This window comes from Melozone crissalis, unplaced genomic scaffold, assembly GCF_028551555.1.
Source record: "Melozone crissalis strain CALT ecotype California unplaced genomic scaffold, PUWL_Pcris_2 ptg000005l_1, whole genome shotgun sequence".
Lineage (NCBI taxonomy): Eukaryota > Metazoa > Chordata > Aves > Passeriformes > Passerellidae > Melozone > Melozone crissalis.
The window spans coordinates 11,079,153-11,098,004 of NW_026535783.1; the positions used below are offsets into that span (position 1 = coordinate 11,079,153).

The following is an 18,852-nucleotide window of genomic DNA, read 5'->3' on the forward strand; positions in this document are numbered from 1 at the left end:
AGCAGTAAAAGGGGATGGTACCAGTGCATTCATACATCTTCCCCCAAGGGAAACCTGCCCCAACGCACGAGGAACTGGGGGGGGAAATAGAGTCAGCCAGGAATATGAAGATTAGACTTGTAAAAGCATGGAAATAAAACTTCTTTATGCAGTGTAGAATTAGTTAGAAGAAATTCCATAAAAGGTGCACTAGGTCATGAAGGAGTAACTATGAAAAATCCTCACTCTTAGCCCAGCATTAGGCCAGCAGCATTCTTGCACGCTCTGTCAACCAGCAGCAGCCACCAGGACAAGGGGAGGCTCCCCAGCACAATTCACCCCATGCCCCCCACGGCAGTGTTCCTGGGGCTGCTGCACTGCAGAGCTGTAGAAGCAACCCCTGACCCTGGCAAAAATGGACCCAAATTTTAGGGTTTAAGAGGTGATATTTTAATGAACTTCACTTGACGGGGAACAGAAGGGCAACGATGGCTCAGCTGTTCAATCAGAACACACTCAAAGATCTCTCAGGTAGGGACTTAAAATCATTGCATGGTAACAATTGAGAGTTTGTAGAATCCTCTCTAAGGAAGAAAGGGGCATTCAGAGCCCCCTTTGAGTGTTCCCAATCATTATCCTGCCTCAGACAATTTCATATTTTTCCCAAAAAGAAGTTAAAGGTTTTTCTGGTAACAAGGCTACCGTTTCAGCTAAATAAATAAATGGCAGAAAACTTAGGAAAAGTTTATTCCAAGTTCCCAGAGGTCTGTGCAGGAATCAACATCTGTGTTTCTCTAGAAAGGCTGGTTGAGACAGACTGGTTTAAATGTGTATAGGAAGGGACAGCATTTCCCTAGGGCCTCTTGAACCTAATTTCTCTTTAAAATCCATTGAAGTACCTTGCCTCCAACACTACTCCACATGTTTTACAAAACTCCGTCAAAGATCTGGATATTCCTTGGCTCACTGACACGGGGAGGCCATGATTTAAAATCTGTTCTGAGAGCTGCTTCAGACGACAACTTAGAGCAGCCCACACACACTCCACGGTAGGCCTCCAAACCAAAGTGATTTGCGGACACGGTTGTCCAAACTTCAATGTCTTTGACTACTTAGGCAAAGATTTTCCATAAACAAGAAAGGTCAAAAACACTCAAAATTTATAAATAATTTCCATCGGCCAAAATCTATTCTTAAAATGAGCACAACTTCATAGTACAGGTAGTGGGCTTCCACTCTTGACTGATAAATTTATTTCAGTGGACAAAATTAAGACTTGAAGAACAGAATTGACCAGAAGAAATCCACTCCAAATATCATAGATGGAACATTGAGAGAAGGACTTACCAATAGTGAGATTTCTTTATTGTCAAATTTCAACACGATCATCTTTCAACTTCTTAAACTTACTAAACTTGTTTGAACTAATCCTACATTTTTAAGAAATAAGCTACAGCTCAGTGCTAACATAACCTGCAGTTCAATACTAACTCAAAAATTCCTAAAACCTAATCTTCTAGTTGAAATAAAAAATCCAGGGTCCACAGATTTAAAGAGGCCAAACCAGATGTCTTAGTGCCAGTACTCCACTTACAGCTGGTCAAATTCAGAAATGCAGCTCTGAATATGGGCCAGCTTTTTGTGGAGGTACAGGCACCTGCTCTTCATTTCAGAGTAGCTGGGGCTACCCTGTGAAGGAGAAAGAAAACAAAAATTAGAGCATTCAAACACTTCTGCAGATCCTAGAGTCTGATGCCATTTGCTTTAAAAAAGCCTTGAGGCAGACTCAGAAGTTACTGTGGCCCCGCAGCTTGGGTGTCACACGTACCTGTTGTAACTGCTGATAATCTGCTCGGATTCGATGATTCAGCATCTACAAGAAAAAAAACATGAGGAATGTTTCATTGCCACCATGAAATGCAAACTTTATTAAAACACTAAAAGCTCACTCAGTCTGACTCTAGACATTTTCTTCTCTGTCAGCCACCACTCTTCTGGGACGTTTGCAAAAACAAATCTCCATCTCCCAGCATCACCCAAGATCTGCAATTAAGACTCTCAACAGGCAACAGAAGGAGCCCATGCTCTATGACTCTGCTTGGGACACCTCTCCCCTTACTGCTCCTTCGCAGACAGATCAAACAGGGGCTTTTGGGCACAGTCTTGCAAAAATCAGACCCAGCCCAAGCAGTGTCCGACCATATATGCCAATTCTGCAGGTTCCCTTTGTTTCACTGAGCAGCTCCAGGGAATCCAGAACACTGCTGTGATGATGAAGCACAGTCTTCATGGTTTTGTCCTTCTTTACCTGATAGGATTCAGAGCCTGGAGTCAGAGACTTCCGTTGCTCCTGAAACCGTCTGAACTTCTTGATGGTCTTGTCAACCGCAGAGTGTAAATTCCGGTATTCTTCATACTCTGCATTGAAGTCAGCCTTGTAGCTCTGGCGTTCCTCCAAGGAGACAATGGCTATGTATTTTCTAAGGGAAAAAATGAGGCTATTTTTCCATGAGTGAACTCTTAAGAGCACATTCCAGTATGTTTCTAGTCCATAAAACACATTTGTAATTTTACACCAAGCACTGGGTAATGTCAAACACAGAAACCCAAGGTTTGAGTCAGTTTCTCTGGGACCGACAGCTTCTACTTCCAAGCTCGTGTGCTTCAAGGGAATGTAATCAGGTAGCTCAGGAATCTGTCACATTTCTATGACACTTAGTTACGAATCTTTTGAACCCTAGAGGTTTTCTTCATTAGGAAGTGGAGCATGGTTAGAAAACATTTGCTTAAATTTCAAATGTCAAATGACAAACAAATACAGCAGCTTAAGGAAGAGGAGATGCACTACAAAATTATAATCTCTTCCTCTGTAGGAAAGGCTTAATTAGTTACATTTACTAGTGACAATACATCTGTAAAACATATTTGTCAGGGACTACATTTATGAAGCTGAGTGCACAGAGTTGGACTTATGAGCTATGTTCTTGTCTGTCTAACAGCAAAGCAGAGTTAATGGCAATATTTGATTCTTCAAGCAGACAGCAGTTACATCTCTGAACAAGGAACTGAGGCATCTGCAATACAGTCACAAAAACAATCTCTATATCAGCCTGAAACTAAAACTACTACCCAAAGCACATCAGCCCCTAAGGAGGGCAAAATTCATTATTCCTTAAAGGCACTGATGGGAGACAAATATTATAAAATTCCTTCTCCCGCGAATCAAGAAGCATGAGGTTTATCAAGTTCATGATACAAATCCAAATGAAATGGTAATGACAACAATAGATGCTACTTCCCAACACTCTCACACCAATGCTTCTGCTCCTCTAGGCCTTAAGATCTTGGATTTTGGATAACAAAAACACCTTTCACATGGAAATAAATGTTTGAAACCATCCTGAGGTTGATATTTAAAACCAGTAAATATTTAAAAAGTTGGATTTCAGTCCAAAGACTGAAACACATGGTGCCAAGGATGAATCCCAGGCCAGACACACCTGACTAGTGCGCAGGATAATTTTGAAAAGAAAATTACAGATGGCTTTCAACATTTTTGGAGGCACCGGAGCAATGTGAGCCAGGGCCCTGCCGCGCCTGCTCCAAAGGCCGCAGCTGCCCCAGAGGCCCAGAGGTGCAGGAGGCCTGACTGCCCTTGCCAACATCCCTGCTCTCACACTGGCAGCAAGTTCCAGTCTTTTATACCACACACACACACACACCTCTCCCTCCCCTCCTGCACTGCAAATTTGATGAGGGGATGCAGCAGCACTGCTGCAGCTGAGCCTGTGTAACTGCACTGCAGGAAGGGAAGGCCCGACCAGGCCTAACCCACCTCGGTGTTCATCTCTGCTCTGAGCCTTCCAGACCCAACTAAACCTGATCAAACTCATCCTTTCAGCAAGGGAAAGAGTTTGACACTGCACCCCACTGATAGGGGCAAGGGTGAATTGTTCTTTTACTCATCTCAAGTAATCTGGTTGGTCACTTGTTGGAGAGCATGTGGACACAATAGAAGTATATTTTCTAGTTCCTACAGAAAAGTAGAATTTTGACACTCTTCATCAGGAGATCATTAAAAGGCCAAAAGATCCCACTTGGACAGTCTTGAAAAAGTCCTCAAGAGTGTTCTTCCCACAGCTAATTACTCACAAGAAGCAAAAACATTTAAAAAAAAGACAGACATGGCCTCCAGAGTATTCAGTCCTGGGAATTAAAAAGAGGGAATGGCCACTGTATTCTACAAGTTGTGCATTCCCATGGGGTTAGCCCCAGCTCCGATTTTGTTCTTTAAAAGCATGAGGTTGCATGTGCAGAACCAGGCAAGTCATGCAGCAAAAGATGCAGCTTCCAAAGACAACAGCTTGAGAGAAATCAACATCGAGGCTCAAACAACAATAAAAGAAGAAATCAGAAGTTCTTCTCATGCCACGTTTTTATCCCCACTTCCCTGCCAAATCCAGAGGCCCAAAGTTCCAATGAATGCCTGCACTCTTGTCAGCAGGAAAGCCAATTCCATTCTATAGGGCTTACTGGCACTAAGGCTCCAGTACCCTGCCGACAAAACCCAGTGTTCCTCATTAACGTGGCAGGATTGGGTTGGAAACAGCTCTGCACTTGGGAATTGCCCTTTGGCTCTTGGCAAAGGGATTCAGAAATGCCTTTTTCAAAGGCATTTGGGAAACATAACTTCAAAGCCCTCCATTTTCCAAAGAAAGGTTGAAGAATTATGATGGTATTAGAAAGAAATGTCTTAACAAAAAGTCACCTGAAACAGGAAGGAACAATCAAGATCATTGTAAACAGTCTCTGCTTTCCATTTAAGGTTTGTTTCAAGCATAAAAAGCCACAAGTTCCTTTACATTCCTTATGAGCTTCCATTTGCCACTGTTTACACAAAGTAATCTTGTTAAAACTCAGCCATTCTTGACAATATTTAAGCTACATCAGCTTCAATTCTTGAGGAAAGAGCTGTTGTGTGATGTTCCACTTGTTTTTCTTGATTTCGGTTATACAGCAGAAGTATAAAAGGAAGTTTAATAGTGGTAATAAAACTGGACAGATATACCAATAGTCACAGTATGTTCAATACAACTTGGAAGAACAGCTTTGCTGTGAGCATTTCATTCCTAAAAGTGCATTTGCTCTGATGCCTCAGTCCACATGAAAGTTTCAGCCTCAGCCCCAACTTGAAACATGGAACAGATTTTTCTTTCACTAGCTGGGCAGAATTTGGGAACTGTCTCCTGAACAAAGCTGCTCACATGAGTTTCTAGATTTAGGCAGAAATCTTTCCAAAGGCATCCCAAGGTTTGCAGGTACTGTGTCTATGTCCAGAAGAAATGTGGAAAGACCATCTCAAAGCACCTGTCTCTACAAGCACACCACCAGTAGCATTAGGCATCTGCACACTCCAAACCTGCCTCCAGGCTGAACCCAATTGGGATTTTGCAAGCTCAACCTCCAAAAGAGGCAACCCACAGATTTAACAAAGCAACTGAACTCTGCCTTCTGTCATCAGAAATCAAGTGTTCTTTATGCATTTCTGTTTTGCTTTTCCATGTTGTTTTCAATCTGTAACACTTCCACAACTTTTGAAGAATGAAATTCTGCAGCTGGGATGGAGAGGAAACTCCCAGCACAGTTCAAAGTAGAACTCTAGGAAACCACAGCCCAGGTTTTGTAGCTTTTGCAGTTTCCAGAAAAAGGCTGAGTTCAATGAACAACCAGGGAATCACTGAGATTTGATCAAAAGGTTTCAGCAAACGAGTCTGCAATAAATGTGTGACAGGTTTCTGCCTTCAGCATGCAGTCTTGAAAATCTGCTGATGGAAAATTGCTGTATCATTCAACACTTATCATTTTCCTAGAAATCAGAGGATAACAAAAACATCCATCATTCCCTTTGGCTTCTAGTGTCTGGCTCTTCCTTTTACCAGATTCTCACAATAGCATTCTATTTCATATTTCTTTGTTCTTCATTGGTTTTACAGAGGGAGAATTTCTGAAAATCAAAGTACTTTTGGAGAAGGTTCCAACAGCACGGGTTCTTGCCTTTGCTGTTGTCTTTTAAACCAAGAGTTCCAATGTAATATAAGGGCAGAAAAGAAAAAGTTCCTGATTTACCATGACTATACAGCAGAGACAATGGTAGAGCAGTGCCTTCAGGTATCCAGTGCCCTCTTTCAATGCACCCTTTTCACAAGCTGCAAGAGCACAATTAACTATTTCAGAATGAAGTCAAAAAAGGATTTTCCCGTAAGATAAGCCATCACAACCGGAATTTGAGAGAAGCACAGATGGCAAGAAGAAAAGCATTAAGACTTGAACTAGCAGAGCTGAGGGTTTGGAATTAGGACACCAGACAAAAACCTCCACAGTAGAGACCGTGAGTAAGGAAAATCACTGCTTGCATGGCTTCTAGCCCAAGATGTGGGGGCAGCTGTGACCACCATGTGGATACTCCAATCTTGGACAGTATAAAGGTGGTGACTCCAGAGAGACCGGGGGACACCCATCACTGAGCAGACCATAGGTGAAGAAACACAGGCTGGACAACAGAGTCCATGTGGTGATGATATCTCCCTACTTTATGACTCTCTCTTCCCCTCAGCCTGCCTCTCTTCTCTCATTTCTTTTTATCTCTGTAGTTTGAATTTTCAGTTCAGTAGCATTTTTACTATGGACTGTGGAAAAGAGTCATGCTTGCACCTTAATTTGGGCAGAAGCCTCTCTTAATAACCAGATCTTTACACCACAGTTATCCACACAGGAGTCAGGAAAACCAGCACATCAATACCTTCATCAAAATCCAAGCAGTGCCACTGCTTCAGCCTCCTCAATTAATTTTTCTCCCCGTTTGAATTGGGGATCCCCTTCTGCTCCCTGGATGGTGCTGGGACTCTGGAACTCAGAAATTTCTCTGTTGGTTGCACCACATGGATGCCTGGGGAAAGGGAGGCAGCACTTGGTGACATGTCCAAAGGCAAAAGAGATGTGGAAGGAAGAAGGAAGGAAGAAAAGTGGCCACCAGCTGCTGGCTGGACATGACTGGGCTGGTGGCCAAATCTCCTCTTCCTGCTCGTCACAGGACTGGTAATGTCAGAAGCCAGAGGCCGTTTCTGCAACAATAACAAAATAATTCATTCATTCACCAATGATCAGGATCATCTTTTGCTCCCGTTATGAAAAAGCAGCATTTCTGATTGGTTAGAGTTTGAATATTCATCTTTCTACACAAAGAAAAGCATTCAAACCCAGAAGTACTGCAGGTAAATACAGACTCTATCTCATTCCCACTTTCCCATCTGAGCACTTAGAAAGTCCTACTTCAAGTCAGCAGCTAAAAAGCTTTGGGAGAAAGACACTCCATTCAGGAGCTCCATCAAAGGCTTCCCCAAAAGGCAAGGTCCTGCACATTCCCATCACAGCTTTTACACCAGCAGCAAGTCAGCCAAAATTTACCACACAGTCTAGAATGTTCAAAATGAACAAAATACCTGAGCCGGTCTTGCTGGAGTGTCTCTCTCAGAAGGCCCTGGAGATGTCGCTTGGCAGGTGTATGTGGTGCTCTGAGATGGAGTCGATTTTCTGTATGGACGGCCAATATTTCATGTTACAAAGCCTAAAGATCAACTGTCAAAATTCATTCCTTGCAGGGAAAACAGAGTCCTTCAGTGTCAGGACTCAAGGAAACAGGTTGAAGCTGAGTTGGGGGAGCTTTAGGCAGGATATCAGGAAAACATTCATGGCCCAGAGGGTGCTGGAGCACTGCAACAGGCTCCCCAGGCCAGTGGTCACTGCAGGAGGCTTCAAGTAGTGATTGGACAACACTCTTGTGATTCTTGTGGTGTCCTGTGCAGGGCCAGGATCCTGGCAGGTCCCTGATTCCTCACCATCACAGCTTCATTAACCAGGGATGTTTTATTTTCCTATCTCTGAAAGACTGAACCAACCCAGAGAGGATTAACTTCAAATTCTGTCTGTCTATTTCAGGGTAGTCAGTCCAATCAGTCTGAAGGGTTTGGAAGAGATGTTCCTTCAGACTGAAGGAATTATCCTTTGCATTCCACTTGGCTGCCTACAAGCAGATATGTATGAAAACAAATCTTTATTATGCTTGCTGCATGGAAACTACAGAAATATGATTGGTCTTGAACAGCTGCTTGTCAGAACCCAGTTGGAAACAATTATATCTTTTCACACAGACCTTGATTATTTCTTTATCACATGAGTTTTAAGCCATAATAATGTTTCACCAATTGGAAACAACCAAGTAACTCCCTTCCTATCTAGCAAGAGTTCCTTTGAAAACAACATTGAGAGCTACAATGTGTAAGGAGAGGGGGTCAGGCCCAGAGGCCCTCATCATGTGGCTGAGCCAGGGTTCATTCCAGCAAAGTTTGCCATGAGAAAGCCGTGCACAGGCATTGCTGTATTCCTTTGAAAAGAAATGAGGTTCATATCTTCCTCAAGACACATACAAAGTCTAATCAAAAAGATAAAATTAGGTAGTAAAACATCAAGACCACTGATATCCAAAGTGTTGCTTGAGACTTCATCTGCTGACACCTTCTCAGAGTTACATAGAAAAGCCCATTGAAAAACCTCCATCAATTTTTTTCCTAGGTAAAGAGGAAATGTTCCTATTTGATGTATTAATGCTGGCATCATTCAAAAACAGCCTAGGAGAACACGGAATATATAAAAAGGAAGGAAAGAAGCAATGCATCTTGCCATGCATGTGTATCCTATGGCAGGCTATAATAAGGAAATTCCAGTGCAGTTCAGAGGAGCACTTTCAATGCATGTGCATCCTATTGTTGGCTGTAATAACAAAATAACCAGGGAATTCAGAGGAGCACTGGAGAATTTACTGAATAAAGGGTTCCATGAACATGGAGATTTAATTCACGTGACAGCAAAGAAACCCTCTGCTCAAAGTTTGGCTACCATCTTTATCATGGAGGATGTGCCTGGAACACCCTGGGAAGGCAATCCCCACAGATCCTGAAATAGTCACCAACTCTGTTCAAATGAAATACTGGCCTCTGCAGTTCCTGAACTCCTCTGCTCTGGAACTTCTCCCAAGAAATTTTATGTGCCACTACAAACCATTTCACACAATCAAGGAACACCTATGAAGTTACTACCTGAAGCAGTTAAACAGTGCATGGAAAAGAAGGAGAACGGAATAAGGCATGAGGAGCAACAACATTACAAAGTTTTACTCATTGCCAGCCATTCTAGGAAAACAACAATGTCCCAAAAGTTTTGAAGTTTTCTTTCTTTTTGTCACATGGACCTGCAGCTTGAGACCTCTGGGTGAATTTAATGGAAGAACTTGACAGGGAGAATTCCTTAACTTGTTCATAGGTATCTAATTTAAAGAGTCAGAATTTAAAAAGACAATTAGGAACAATATAATAGCATGGTGGAAATAATGCTGGCACAAACTGCACAATCTCACCTGCTGAAGGATCTTTGCAAGGCTGCCCTTGTCCTTTTGCATGACTCCATCTCTCTGCAAGCGAGCAAGCAACTCTGGCTTCTTGTAAGTCCTCAGAGCAACTAAATGAATCACCCTGTCCCTGTAGGGTCGCTGATAAACAGCACTGCAAGGATTCTCTTCCCTCTCTCCAGGCTTCATGAGCTTTACTCTCTTGTCCTCAGCGGAAGGGCATGAAGAGTTTGGTTTGGCTCTTCTCACATCTGCTGGTTTTCTCAAAGGAAAGGAAGCAGAAAAAGAAGTGACAAATATGAAGTTTTCAGAAGGCAAAGGAGTTGATTGAAAATGATGATGGAAATCTTGGAGACAGAGCTGCACTTGCATATCCTTGTGGATCACTTTGAACTCGCATATTCTCTGACTCTGTGACAAAGCCCACTCCCTAACTGGTACTGTGTGGAGCATGTTGCAAAGGCACCCTGTACCCTACCAGCAACCAGACCTCATGTGAGTTTCTCTGTGCCAGCCCAAAGAAAAATTGCCACCAAGTTCCACAACTGACTCACTACTGCCAGTCCTCACCTGCCAGGTATTTAAAGTTAAATGTTCCCTTAAGATCTATGTAGACCACCACCATGAATCACACAAGTCATCAATCACATGTGGAACTGAACATCCCCAATGAGAAATTCAGAAGTTGAGTTTTGAGTTCTCCAGATGCCACCATGGTGCTGCCTTAAAATGCTCTGCACTAGGCTAAGGCAGAGCAAGAGCTGCACTCGCAGGGGCAGGGATGTCCCTGCAGGCAGGTGACTGCAGCCACAGCCAGGTCAGAGCCTGTTTTGCTCAGGGCAGCTGGCTGTGCCTGGTTCAGCTCCCTGCTGCAGGCAGCACCACTGAGTGCCTGGAAGGGGAATGTGCACCTGGTGTCTGCCTGGAGCCAGGCTCCTTGGGGAAACTGCACTCAGAACAGGTTAACACAAATGGCGTCACCTAAGCACATTGTGCTTTGAGGGGAGTGTTGGAATCTGTGGGAAAGATGACATCAATATCTTCCTTTCAATTTTCTTGAAAAGAAACCAGTGTAGTATTGTGGTAACATCACTTATTAATTACCAAGATGAAAAATTAAATCTAGCATGGTTTTCCATTTTGATCTTATGAAATTCTCTATGCAACTTCCTCAAGGTCACTTTATTTCAATTTCCCAATTTAATTTAATGGATATTGACAGTTCCTAAGTGTTACAAAACCAAAACCTTAGGTACCAAGTCTGTGAATTTAAATGCATAAGGTGGTCCAAACCTTGACCTCCATGCTCCAAATTGCAACCCATCAAGCAAAATGGCAACAAATAGGAACTGGCAGGCTTTCTCAGGGGAAATAAACCACTGTCTGAATGCAGTGACAAGAGACTGCAAGGCTGAATTGAGGCTGACCTCAATCTCCAGGTTGAAGTCTCTGAACACTAGAGATTGACTGTCCCAACAATATGCTGTGAGAAAGAATGACCAAGTTGAAAGTCTTACATACATTGAGCAAAAGATGATAGGAAACCATACCTCCAAGTGTGTTACACGATTTGACATCCTGAACACTTCCATTTTGCCAGGCCTCACTGGCATTTGACTAAAAAGGGAAAGAAATTTTCTGTAAAAACTTCAGCCTACTCTCCATTACTGCTGATTAATGATACCCTTCTTTTTAAACCAGAGCTGGAGTTGCAAAGGTTTACGGTCACATCATCAAAAAGGGCTGCTTTGACACAGCTCTCCCTCTGAAAGCAGCCGGCTACAAAAGTGCCCTGAGAGAGCCACCCTCACTCAGCCTCTAATGCAGCCAAGCCTTCAAGTAGCAAGTCATCCTTTCCCAAATGCTGGAATTTATAGGCACAGGCTTCCCTTGAATTCCAGTGCCTGAGTACAATGGACCTGGCCAGCTTGACTCAGCTAACAATCCTGGTGAGAGCGGGTTCACAAAACGATCAAGAATTTAGGGCAGGACCAGCACTGGGATTCCTTTGGCACTATGGAAGCACATCACAGAGTCAGCTCTGAGAACAATTTCATCTGCACAATCTGAATTTAAAATCTCAACATGCATGAAAACCCTTTCTCTTTTCCTCAGCTCTAGAAATTAATTTTTTCCTAGATGTGAAATGGAAAGAGTTTGTGAGATGTAATGAAATTTGGGTTGCTTGGCTGAACTCATCATTTAGTACAGAATATGTCACATTCCATTGGAACTCAAACATCACTAAAATATTAATCAACCTATGTTGGATTTTGGTGCTGTTTAGATGGTCTGGGAAAAAGCCCAAAGATGGCCTTGGGCCCCCGGGTTCGAAAGGACGAGAGGAAGCTTCAGATTTGTTCTTGGTCTTGGTGTTTATTAATTGCTTATCTAAAAGATTTTCTCTTGGCCTGACAGAGTTCTGCTCAGCAGTCAGCCATGGGCACACACTGAAAGCCCCTGGGGCGGTCACCTATCTTTATACCCGGAGTTACGTATACAATATTTATCATTTTTCTCCAATACCCTCTTCCCTTATTAACCAGTGTTCCCCTAGTAAGGTCCAATCCCGGAGTGCCAACTCCACCACAGAAGATGGAGGCTTAGAGGAAGAAGAAGAAGGAGAAGGGCACGCCCCAATCCCTCCATCTTGCCTCTCTAGACCCCCCTGTACAGGGATCTTAAACCCTGTATCTCACACTCCAATTAACTTGTCCCTTCACCATTCACCCCAGTGAAATCCTCCCGTCCTCATACTGATGTCATCTCCCATGTGGGATCAAAGTCCAGCCACCAGACATTTCTGGCAGCATTCCAGGACTCCCGAGCCCCCCAGTTCTGAGAGACTGAGATCCCACAAACCTAAGTACATTTTTTAACAAAACTAATTTCTTCCATCCCACTGCTTCATTCTGGAGGCAAAATTGGCTGAGATAAAATCTTAATGGCTATGATAAATGGACTGAAAAATGTTGACTATTTAGCGTGAGAAGAGAGACATCCCAAATAGAAGGTAGAATAGTATTTAAGGGAACTGTAATTTAGAACCAAAAAAAATTACTTTCTTTCTTTGGCAAAAATGTATCAATAAGTGGAAAAGCTTTGAAAATGGTGTGCATGTGGCTGGAGTTCTCTATTATGCATCACAGAAAGAATTAGAGTAACAGGTCCTTCCAAAAGTAAAAAATATTTTTAGAGAGTTTCCTTTATCCTGACGTTCTGTGAGGGCACTACAAACTTGAAACTATGAGAAATCCGTGCATTTTGGCCATGAGCCATGCCCAGAGCAAGAATTTCCTGAGTATCACAGCATGGAGAATATCTGACTTCCACTGGCACCTCCTCTCTGGCATCCCTGAGGGCCACTTCCGTCAGAGAACCTCCCACTTACACAGACACCTCCCCTCTGCCATCCCTGTGAGTCGCTTCCCCCCAGGCAGCTGCCTCCAAGGGCCCTTGGAGCACCAGAGGGGCCCCAGCCCTGCCCAACAGGTCCCGAGTGCTCAGCAGCACCTGACACCAACACCATGGCCAAGCCCCTGCCCGCTGCCAACCTGCAGAGCCCCACACCTGCCCCTCACCTGCTGCTCCTGGCACCTCTGGCTCACCCTGACAGGCATGGCAGTGCTGGTGGGGGCCCTGCAGGACGCAGTGCAGATTGGGGCCCTGCGGAACTCACTGGATCCTGCCCAGGCCCGCAGCTCCGCCATCCCGCTCCGCCTCGGCTGCTCCCGCTCCTACACACACACGGATCCTGCTGAAAATCTGAAAAATTTAAAATATTTCTTAGGAAAATATGTTCCTGGACGTTTGGCCTTTGTGGCTTCCAAGGCTCATCAACAAGAAAGGAGATGATTCCCATGAAACAAGAAGTAGCCAACAAGCTGGAAGTGATGGCCAGGCCATGGAAAGGCAGGTGACTTCTTGGCTGAATTGCCTTGTGGAGGTGCAGGGCCTGACAGGCTTCAGTGACCTCAGACACAGGGCAGGTCAGCAAGGTTTGGGAAGAAGGATGTACCACTCATGATGGACACAAAGAATGCAGAACTTATGGGTACAAGGACATTTGGGAGAACCCACAAGAAAAGGAACAAACTGATAAAGGCAATGCAGCAACTGTGCTGAATCAGCACCAGCAGGGTAAAAGGCCATTCCAGCAGGAGCAGACCATGGCCGCCCACTCAAGAAACCTCCCACTAAGAAGAAGGGAGAAACTCAGCATGCAGACTAATGAGCATGAGAAGTGAGAGGATCATTTTCCAACAGCAGAAAGAATACTCCTTATGAAGAGAACTAGGGAACTTGCAAGCATTGAACACTAATTCCTTTCTTTGCTCAAATGTATAAATACTCAAACATTCTGGATTCTCGTGCTGCTGGATTTGTGAATTGGTCCCTGAGCCCCCCTGTCTGCACAGAACTATAAATAATTGCCTCCACTCAGTGGGCGGATCGGGCTCTTGAACAACGGTTGCTGGAACCAGCCAAGGTGGAACAACACTCGCTGTGGCTCTGACACCCCTGCTCTCGCTGCAGCCGCCGAAGGCTCTGAGCGCTCCTGCCCTGTGCCGGTGACAATGGCCACGTGTCCTTGGAAACGGGGAGTTCCATGTGCCAGGCTGGCCGGGATGTCACTGAGGAGCGGGACGTGACACAGTGGGGGCAGAGGAATTTCACAATGGGCACAGGTAGGGAATGCCCCACCCTGTCCCATCACTGGCTCTGCTCATTTCCAAGTCCAGAAAGGGGCACCCCACCAATCCCAGCAGCTACAGCTGTTCAAACAAGGGCTAATAAAGTGTTTCTGCACCAAAGCGCTGCACTTGGCTCTCTCTGAGGCAAAGGAGCAGCTCAACACCTCTAACCAGGGCAGCAAGGTGCAGCCCCGCCAGCTCTGGGCCGTCGTGTCGTGGGCCCGTCAGTCTGTGAGGCTTCCAGCACGCACACGGTCACTCAAATATCATCTCTGACACAATGCCCTGGCCTTTCCTCATCCCAGCCTCCTCAAAGGAAACAAGCCAGCAACATGCCCAGGCCCCCAGGTGCTCTGCAGGAGGAGCTGGCGTGGAAAGGCCAGGGAGGACCATGAACACAATTACAGTTTGCTGACAGTAGTGCTGACTGCAGGTGGCCATTGAAATTACTGTCACTTCTGGAGAAACATTTTACACTCCGCTTATGTTCATTTGACTTTCATTTTCCCCACACCCAAGCTTAGTCCTGATTTTAATCTGTTGGTACCAAAGAACTCTTGTCCTGTCATTACAGGGAGAAGGAATAAAAGCATGTCATTGAAATTAGGTTGACTATTACCATGCCAAGATGATTTACCATGTCACAAATTTTTTTCTTTTTCTTCAGGATCATGTTCATATCTGCCCATGTCTCATCTGGCTGCCAAACTCACAATGAGAGTGTAGTTTGGGGACAGAAAGGTAGGAAGCACACTAAAACATCAGAACTAACATGCATAAAAAAGCTGTGTCCTTTTTTGGGAATTAATGCATTGCATTTTTAATGGATCGCCAGTTAAGGACTGTTGGAAAAGTCTTTGTATGAACCATGAAAGGAATCGAAAGATGTGTTTCACTCAACTGTGGAATGTCCATATCTTAAAAAGTCATTGATGGCAGCCCCTGCTCTGGAGTTACCAGATTTGACTCATCCCTTTGCACTGTTCATACATGAAAGCCTTTGCCTTGCACAGTAGCCACATATTTATCTCAAAGACTCGGAATGCAGGAAAGAACCCCTTAGAAAGGAGCATATTTCTTAAAAGAATATCTAAACATTGTCTCCAGGGCATGACCAGCGCACCTGAGGACAGGAACCACCACAGTCCTCTTTGGGAGAATAGGCTTGAAAATACATGAGAAAAAAAATGTCATTTTATGTGCCACAAATTATTCTGTCTGGTGTAGAGCAAAAAGGAACTCACTGGTTTTCCTAAGGGAATAGATGGCACTCCTGGAACAATAGACATGGTGCTAAAGTCAGCTACTGCCTTGAACCCTGCTGTGTTCCTCAATCCTTCTGCAAGGAATCAGCATCTCCAATCAAATTGGGACAGCTTTGGGAGCATCCAGTTCCCTCCTGAAGTAGCAATAATGCACTGCAAAGCTCACCAGTTCACACAAGGCCAGGAGACTGATGAGCAGAATAAACTGCTGCAGAGGTGGCAGAACAAAGCATCTTGTTGGCAATTCTTTGCCAATTGTGAACCTTTCCTAATCAGACCCAGAACACCATGATGAAACAATCATTCAGTAAAATCCTTAAATATCTGATTTGGTCCCAAAGGGAGGTAGGTATCAACAAATCAACAAGACAGAGTGCCTTAAGCAATAATGAGTCAAACTAGAAAAGGCAAACACAAAGAAACCCATTGGGGTATTGAAGGTACAGTAGACAATTTTTAAAGGCAGCTACTTAGTGTTAGGCTGACAGGGACTGTGACAAGTGAAATGTAAAACCTGCTTACAGATTTTACAAAAGACTGCTCTTAGGCATCTCAAAATAGGGCGGTAGTTCAGGAGATTAAGGCCAAAGACATTTTTCTGAGTTACCTCAGCAAGAAGGATAAAAGTTCTTAGGTATAGTAGACCCATTTTTCTGCACAGCCAGAGGCTTTTCCTTGTCACACCAAACAAAGCTAAAGAATACCTCAAGTAATAATTAAAGAAATACTACTAAGACTAGGGATTCCTTTTGGAATCTCATCAGAAAGGGATTCTCATTTCATAAACTATACCAAATTTATGTGAAACACTCCCAGTTAAATGGGACCTACTTAGCCCATGGAGGTCATTGGCCAGCAGCAAGGCTGAGACACCAAATCAGAGTCTAAAAACAGAAATTAGTAAAAGTTGCCAGGAAAACTCACTGAAGCAGCCACAAATGCTTCCCCTTGCACTACCGAGGATCAGAATTCCAGTGGCTTCTAAAGAAGATGTTAGCTCATCGGAAATGCTCTATGGACGAAAATACCATATTACAATCCTTTCTAGAGAAAGTAATATGAGAGGAATGATAATTTAAGTCAGTTTCTACCATCTTTGTGAAAAGTGCTGCGAATATTGCACAGGTTTCTGCTGTAATCATGACTGATTGCTTTGGGTTCTCAAGTACATTCTCATCAACCTGGGGACTGTCTTTATGTCAGAAAGTACAGCAACAAGGCACTCAAAGAAAAGTGAAAGGAACCATTTCAAGTGTTCCAAAACACTCCTGCAGCAATAAAAGGTGATGGGATCAGTACATTAATACACCTTTCCTCAAGGAATGCCAGGCCCAACACACAAGGAACTGGATGGGAAAATGTAGACGAGAATTTGAAGCCTCAATTTGTTAAAGCATGGAAATATAACTTCTTTATTTGGTGTAGAATTAGTTGGAAGAAACTCCATAAAAGGCGAGACAGGTCATGAAGGGGTAACTATGAAAATTCCTCACTCTCAGCCCACACTCACCAGGAGCACTCTTGCACGCTCTGTCAACGAGCAGCAGCCACCAGGCCAAGGGGAGGCTCCCCAGCACAATTCACCCCATGCCCCCCATGGCAGCATTCCTGGGGCTGCTGCACTGCAGAGCTGTAGGAGCATCCCCTGACCCTGGCAAAAATGGACCCAAATTTTGGGTTTAAGAGGTGACATTTTAATGGACTTCACTTGAAGGAGAACAGAAGGGCAACAGATGCAAAACACACCAAGACCACTCAGGTGTAGGGTTTAACATCATTGCATGGAAACAGGGGAGGAACTTATAGAATCCTCTCTGAGGAAGAAACGGGCATTCACAGCCACCTTTGAGTTGTGGCATTGTCCCTCCTTATCCTCCCTCCCTCAATTTCATAAACTTTCCCAAAAGAAGGTTATGGCCCTACTAGCAACACCTCTCCTGTGTCAGTTTTATGAATACATGGCAGGAAATTTAGGAAAAGGACTTGACAGCAAAGTCCCCATAAGTCTGTGAAGGAATCAACATCTGTGTCTCTCTAGATAGGCTGGTTGAGACATACGAGATTTAAAAGTGCTTAGAAATGGACAGTATTTCCATAGGGACACTGGAACCCAATTTCTCTTTAAGACTCATGTAGCACCCTGCCTCCAACACTTCTCCATGTGTTTTACAAAACTCTCGCAAAGATCTGGATATTCCTTGCCTCACTGACAAGGTGAGGCCATGAATTACAAGCAGTCCTGAGAGCTGCTTTAGCTGACACCTTAGAGCAGCCCATGTGCACTGCTCTGTAACCTTCCAGAACAAGGTCATTTGGGGAGGGGTTTGTGCAAACTTCAATGCCTTTGACCTATTTGGCAAAGATTTAACGTAACAAGAAATGTCAGAAAACAGGCTTATTTGAATCAAAAAGAATTTCCATTTGCTGCAATCTTTTCTTCAAATGTGCACAACTTGACAGTAGAGGTAGTGGGTTTCCACTCTCTACTGATAAATTTATTTCAGTGGACAAACTTAAGACTTGAGGAGCAGAATTTACCAGAAGTTCACTCCAAATATGATACAAGCAACAATGAGAGAAAGAATTACCAATAGTGAGATTTCTTTATTGTCAAATTTAAACACTATCATTTTCAACTTCCTTAACTTACTAAATTTCTTTGAACTAACCCTACACGTATAAGAAATATTCTACAGCTCCGTGCTAAAATAAACTACTTTTTAATACTAACCTAAATAATCCTAAAAACCTAATCCTCTAGTTGAAATGAGAAATCCAGGGTTTGCAGATTTCACAAGGCTGAAGCAGGTGTCAGCTGCCAGTACTCCACTTATCGCTGGTCAAATTCAGAAATGCAGCTCTGAATATGGGCCAGCTTTTTGTGGAGGTACAGGCACCTGCTCTTCATTTCAGAGTAGCTGGGGCTACCCTGTGAAGGAGAAAGAAAATGAAAATTAGAGCATTCAAACACTTCTGCAGATCCTAGAGTCTGATGTCCTTTGCTTTAGAAAAGCCTTGAGGCAGACTCAGCAGTTACCATGGTCCTGCAGCTCTGGTGTCACACGTACCTGTTGTAACTGCTTATAATCTGCTAGGATTTGAGGATGCAGTGCCGACAAGAGAAAAAAAATGAGGAATGATTCAGCACCACCATGAAATGCAAACTTTGGTAAAACACTAAAAGTTCACTCAGTCTGACTCTAGACATTTTCTTCTCTGTCAGCCACCACTCTTCTGGGACATTTGCAAAAACAAATCTCCCTCTCCTAGCATCACCCAAGATCTGCAATTAAGACTCTCAACAAGAAACAGAAGGAGCCCATGCTCTAAGACTCTGCTTGGGACACCTCTCCCCTTACTGCTCCTTCACAGACAGATCAAAAAAGGCAGTTTGAGGCAGGGTCTTGTAAAAATCAGACCCAGCCCAAGCAGTGTCCAACCACGTATTCAAATC

The 18,852-nt window shown here is 43.9% G+C and overlaps 1 protein-coding gene across 1 annotated transcript; it reads right to left on the bottom strand.

Moving 5' to 3' along the window:
• Positions 1-1,569: 1,569 nt before the first annotated feature.
• LOC128943022 (RNA polymerase II elongation factor ELL2-like) lies at positions 1,570-13,149 on the bottom strand. Its single transcript, XM_054285789.1, has 7 exons — positions 13,021-13,149; positions 9,449-9,646; positions 7,935-8,059; positions 3,952-3,966; positions 2,288-2,465; positions 1,808-1,852; positions 1,570-1,668 (listed from the first exon to the last, which is right to left on the bottom strand). The coding sequence occupies exons 1-7, from the start codon at positions 13,147-13,149 to the stop codon at positions 1,570-1,572; spliced, it is 789 nt and encodes a 262-aa protein (XP_054141764.1).
• Positions 13,150-18,852: the final 5,703 nt, after the last annotated feature.

Excerpts from the sequence above, each read along its gene's own strand:
- LOC128943022 (XM_054285789.1), bottom strand. The coding sequence starts at position 13,149 with ATGGCGGAGCTGCGGGCCTGGGCAGGATCCAGTGAGTTCCGCAGGGCC. Across the intron at positions 8,060-9,448 it reads TTGCAAAGATCCTTCAGCAG|GCAGCCAAGTGGAATGCAAA; the intron begins GTGAGATTGTGC and ends ATCTGCTTGTAG. Across the intron at positions 1,853-2,287 it reads CAGGCTCTGAATCCTATCAG|ATGCTGAATCATCGAATCCG; the intron begins GTAAAGAAGGAC and ends TTTTTCTTGTAG.